This window comes from Notothenia coriiceps, unplaced genomic scaffold, assembly GCF_000735185.1.
Source record: "Notothenia coriiceps isolate Sejong01 unplaced genomic scaffold, NC01 NC01_scaffold00037246, whole genome shotgun sequence".
Lineage (NCBI taxonomy): Eukaryota > Metazoa > Chordata > Actinopteri > Perciformes > Nototheniidae > Notothenia > Notothenia coriiceps.
Genome location: NW_011369947.1, coordinates 23,858,169 through 23,863,168, shown reverse-complemented (window position 1 = coordinate 23,863,168; position 5,000 = coordinate 23,858,169). Strand labels below are relative to the sequence as shown.

Sequence of the window (5,000 nt, the reverse complement as noted above, 5' to 3'; positions counted from 1 at the left end):
CATAATCACTGCTTAAGGCCCTGGCCAGTCTGCGTCTCTAAATGGAGAGAGAGCGGTGTCACAGCTTAATAGATAAGTCTACTGACAACGAGCATTTTAAGTCAGCTGTCAATACACACTTAGAGTCACTCACATGGCAGGAGACCAAGGTATGACAGTCTGGAATGAGATCTAATACATTCAGAGCTTAAATAATGTTTCCTGTGTTTGTCAGCTGTACGTGTTCATGTGGCTGAGTGTGTGCATGCAAATATGTGTCACGAGGGTCGGATGTGTTTAATGAGTGCTGATCGATGGCTCATCGGTGCCTCCTTATCTCTAAAGCAAACATTTCATCTGCACAATGGAAGCCTTCATCCTTTGGTACACACAGAGACCCCAACAGACAAACTTCAAACACCAAGTATGCAAAATAAGACAAAGACAGACCTGTTTTTGTTCAAACAACACTTACACAGTATTTAGCTATGAGTGTAATAAGCAAACAACAATGAGGACAAATGTCTTTTCATTGTCTTTTGGGGTGTGAAGGTGTGAAAGGTGGGGCGAGGGTGCATTTGCTCTGCAGGCAGAAGAACGTGCCAATAGTGTTTACTGTCCTCTGTGAGTAAAGGGATTTCTGACAACTCCTAAATGAAGCCCTGGGGGAAGGGGGGCCGCAGCTATCACAGACCTGCTTTATGACTGTTTGTGTGTGTGAGAGAGTTGGAGACTGAGCTAATAGCTTGCGTTATACGAGGGGGTGAATCGATAAGTGATCTAACCACTCTCTGATAGGGAATGAGGTGGTAGGTTTCGAACATTGAGTTTAGATGACAAAATGAGACGAAACCTATGGGTTTATAGTTCTGCAGCTCTACCAGGGGATACAATGATATCTCTGCAGCTCTACTACACAAATTAACAAAGTAGTAAAAGTATAACAAATATTAAGAAAGGAGAGATATCTTAACTACAGGTCGATGTGCAGGCAAACCGTAGACCTACCTGGATTAAAGAAGAGGCTTTATTTTTATTGGATAGCCAAGGATGTGCTTCCCATGTTTTATCATTACAATGAAATTACAAAGCTAAGAATCAGTTTGAAATACCCGTAGATTTTTGCAAATATTGTATAAGGGATTAACTCAGATATAAACAACAGCCCATCTTCAATTTAGGTGAAGGGACACGTCACTCTTAAACATATCAACTCATGGGATTCTTGGTTTCTAAGACATTCATAGGATCTTTTGACAGTTAGAGACACAACGTTTCTTCCAAGCTTTATCAGTCAAGGTAAAGCAGCCCTAGCAGAGCAGATATGAGTATGCAGGCCTCATATTGCATGTGCTGGTCTGAGCCTACAGAGGCTGTTATTGACTGACAGCTCTGACTAAGCCATCATCGCTGCTGATCCTCCATAACATCCCGGGTTTACCTTGTGTGTCCAGGTAAACAATTGTGGGTGGCTTGATGTGTGCCAGCTAGCATTTTTCTACAAGTATGTGTTTACAGTATATATGTGTGTGTGGGGTTAGCTCTGCCTTTACAAGTGCTGGCTGATGGCTAAGCAGAGGACAGATCCAGGCCTGCACTCATAGCAGCTGTGTTTCTGAATGGATCCAGCGGCCATTGTTCTCCTGTCACCAACCCGTCTCTCAGGCCCAGGAGACCCACCGCTGACATTTACCAGATCTCCCCCCCATCCTGCCTCACCCTCTCCTCATCGCTTCTCTACCAGCATCTCTTTTCTCTCTCTTTCTGCTCCCATCAGGTCCATGTTCACTCTCTCTTTCCATCACTCCATCTCTCTCTGTGGCAAGATGTACGGGGACAGAAGTGTGTGGATAGGTGTGTACGTGTGTGCGGGAGAGTGAGTGTTTGTGCTAATGAGTGGCCCTTTAAGGCTATTAAGATAAGATTGCTATGCCCAGAGACCCTCATTACCCAGCAAGCATTGCCCCTTACACGGAATGGTAATTGGGTTGGAGAGAAAACGAGAGAGGGTCGGCTGGTAGAAGTGGGAATAATGGGAGGATAAACGAGGGATAATTGGGTGGATGGAGAACAAGAGAAACGATTGATCAGGTTGATTTGTGTTTGAGAGAGACGGTGTGAAGAGGGAAAGGGTTAAAGGTCACACACTCTCATATGAACACACCTATGATACAAAAAATCCATGTTAGACATACTCTTAGAACAGAAAACAATGTATACATAAAAGTTCACATGCAATGCAAAAATAAAGTGTCTGTGTGAGTATGATTGTGGATGTCAGTCAGCCTCTGATCTGTCTGACAGTCATTATTGTCTATTTACACTTTTAGTCTGTTTCAGACTGTGTAACACCAGCATCACCTACAGGACACACACATGAACAGCAACGTTCCTCAGCCTATCTGTGTCTCGCTCACCTGCAGTCACTACTCGATAAAATATGAAACTTACAACACTTTTAACATTGTGGTTACTTTTTGACCAAATACTAAACAATTGAATTATATGATTACATATCCAATTTAAATCAATTTAAACAAAGCTAGCAGTCCAAACGTGCAATATGTGTCCATACAAGTGTGCACAGACCCATTAAATAACTGTTACAAAACCAATTAAATATTAAGTATTACAATTATTTCTAGGCATCACTGCCGTAGTTATGATTTCTAACGAATGGATGATTCTGATGCTAAAGGTCTGTTTACACTTCTATGAGTGTCCACTTATAGGCTGACTCATGACTCATTGTACTTTGAGAAGATTACAAAAATGATTATAACCGGACATGGGGCAAGTGTTACATTTTTTATTTCATTAGTTCATGACTTGCAATTCTGTACATTTTATTTCCGCAAGGCGCACAGTAATGAGCTATTATTAGCTACAGATTTAGTTGTTCATTTATAAAGTAGTTTTTCATCAGCTTTAATTTCTCAGAAAGACACAGGCACAATGAAATTACCGAAGTCTTAAAAAAACATGTAGCTAAAACTTTGATGTAATTTGTCCTATACCTTTACTGAAATAAAAATGATGTGATATACATTTGTACCCACGGCAGTCTAGTATGTACTGACTCCATCAGATGGGAAATGTCTCTAAATTAAAAGTAAAAATGATAAATAGTTGCCTAAGAACAGATTCACTGAAATGAGGTTCAAACTGTGGTTTTATATCACCATCATGTGGCAGGACTGTGTTCCACCACTGAAAAAGACAGAGGATGGAGTATGAAGTCAAGGATGTGAGTGAAGACCTGATATGTTTAGTTCAGTAAAAATAATGCATATTCACCAATTCACACTCTGCAAACAACCATGTCTGTCTCCGATTTTGTTTGAATAAAAAAAATGTTTTCACACATGCTCTGTTGTTTTACAAAAGCAGTAAGAGGAGACTTATTGGTTATCTGGAACTAAATGCACACATTAAAGCTGGGCTGCACATTATTAAATACATAATGCATTGAGAAGGCACATACAAGACTGCAAAATCATCATACATTTTTTAATTGCATCTATATTCAGACGCAGATACACATGTTTTTAACAAATGGGACACGTGCCTGATTGTTTCCATTAAAGAGAAACACAACAATTACAAACATGGTGGGTATTAACAGCCTGATTTTAGTATTTTTACTTTTATTCAAATAAATAGACGATTTTCTTATTTCTTCAGAAGAATGTTATGTTATTCAGCCTTAAAAGAGTTTGCTTTTAAATTCAAATATTTGTGTGAATAGATTAAGTTTGCAATAATGTAATTGGACGAAAAAACATTCTGGCATTGACACATTTGTATTTTGACTTTTCATGCCTTTTGCTATATGGCCCTTTTTTCAGAAGTAGCCTATGGGATACAATCTATCTTATCCAAATGAACGATTTCCGTTTTTATAAACAACCTCTCACTTTCGGACTATGGGAACTGATCCCCAATTGATTGATCCTGATCACTGCACGTAGCGGCTCCTCATTGGATGTTACTGTGATTGACTGAGGAGAAGAAGAGAGGGAGGCCGGGCGAAACCATTCATCCAGCCAACACTCCGACTGAAAAATATTTGAAGCTTAAAGAGCACTGCTATGAATCTAGATTCGGATTTCAAAGAGGATTATGATCGTGTAGCCGAATTAGACGGTGCGATTACTAATATGGGTAATTTAGGATTGGATTAGCTTTAATCACACGGTCATCGGCGCTGAATCCCCCCACATCCATACGAATACACAGCAAACAGGCAATTGGGATGCGGGGATGATGTTTGTGACGCTGCGATGGGAAGGCCCTGTGAAGATACCGACATTCAAACAATAATGAGGATCCGATTTGATTTCGAGTTGCTTTAGTTATTTTTATCTCTTGATTTTTGTCAATTTAAAGAACCATGATTTTCCTGCGGAGGCTCGTGCAGTTATTGGCGCTGGTGGTACAGAGCGGATGGTGGGGGGTCGCGCCGAGCCCCACCGATGAAGGAGCACTCAGGTCCGGCCACGGGGAGCACGGAGAGCCGGGACACCAGGAGCCTCACAAGGACACCTACAGCACCTTCGCCTCCGAATTCCTGGAGTCCAGGCATCTGTCCGATGACGGTAAGGATGTAATGCATTGGTACTGATTGCTAGTTGGTGGGTTTTGTTTACATGTCATGCACCATACACACATATCTATACAAGAGTTAAGCATAAACACTGCAAATCAAACACTAACTATAAGCAGAAAGTGAACAAGTGCTGTTTATGTTGTGGTTCATTCTACCTGTCTACAGTGTTACAGGCCTTTCAGTACCCAGGCCAGCTCCCCCATTGGTAGCTGCCAACCCCCACTTCCACACACACACACACACACACACACACACACACACACACACACACACACACACACACACACACACACACACACACACACACACACACACACACACACACACACACACACACACACACACACACACACACACACACACACACGCACACACACACACACGCACGCACACGCACGCACGCACGCACACA

At 41.6% G+C, this 5,000-nt stretch overlaps 2 protein-coding genes across 2 annotated transcripts in view; one reads left to right on the top strand and one right to left on the bottom strand.

Annotated features, from left to right (window-relative positions):
* otofa (otoferlin a) overlaps window positions 1–5,000 on the bottom strand; it is a 934,066-nt gene that overhangs the window by 62,944 nt on the left and 866,122 nt on the right. The window lies entirely within an intron of this gene.
* The window catches only part of frrs1l (ferric-chelate reductase 1-like), a 4,924-nt gene continuing 3,939 nt past the window's right edge, over window positions 4,016–5,000 (top strand). The window contains exon 1 of the mRNA XM_010795205.1: window positions 4,016–4,577. Coding sequence (XP_010793507.1) covers window positions 4,373–4,577 — 205 coding nt within the window. The 5' untranslated portion in view covers window positions 4,016–4,372. The remainder of the gene's footprint in view (window positions 4,578–5,000) is intronic.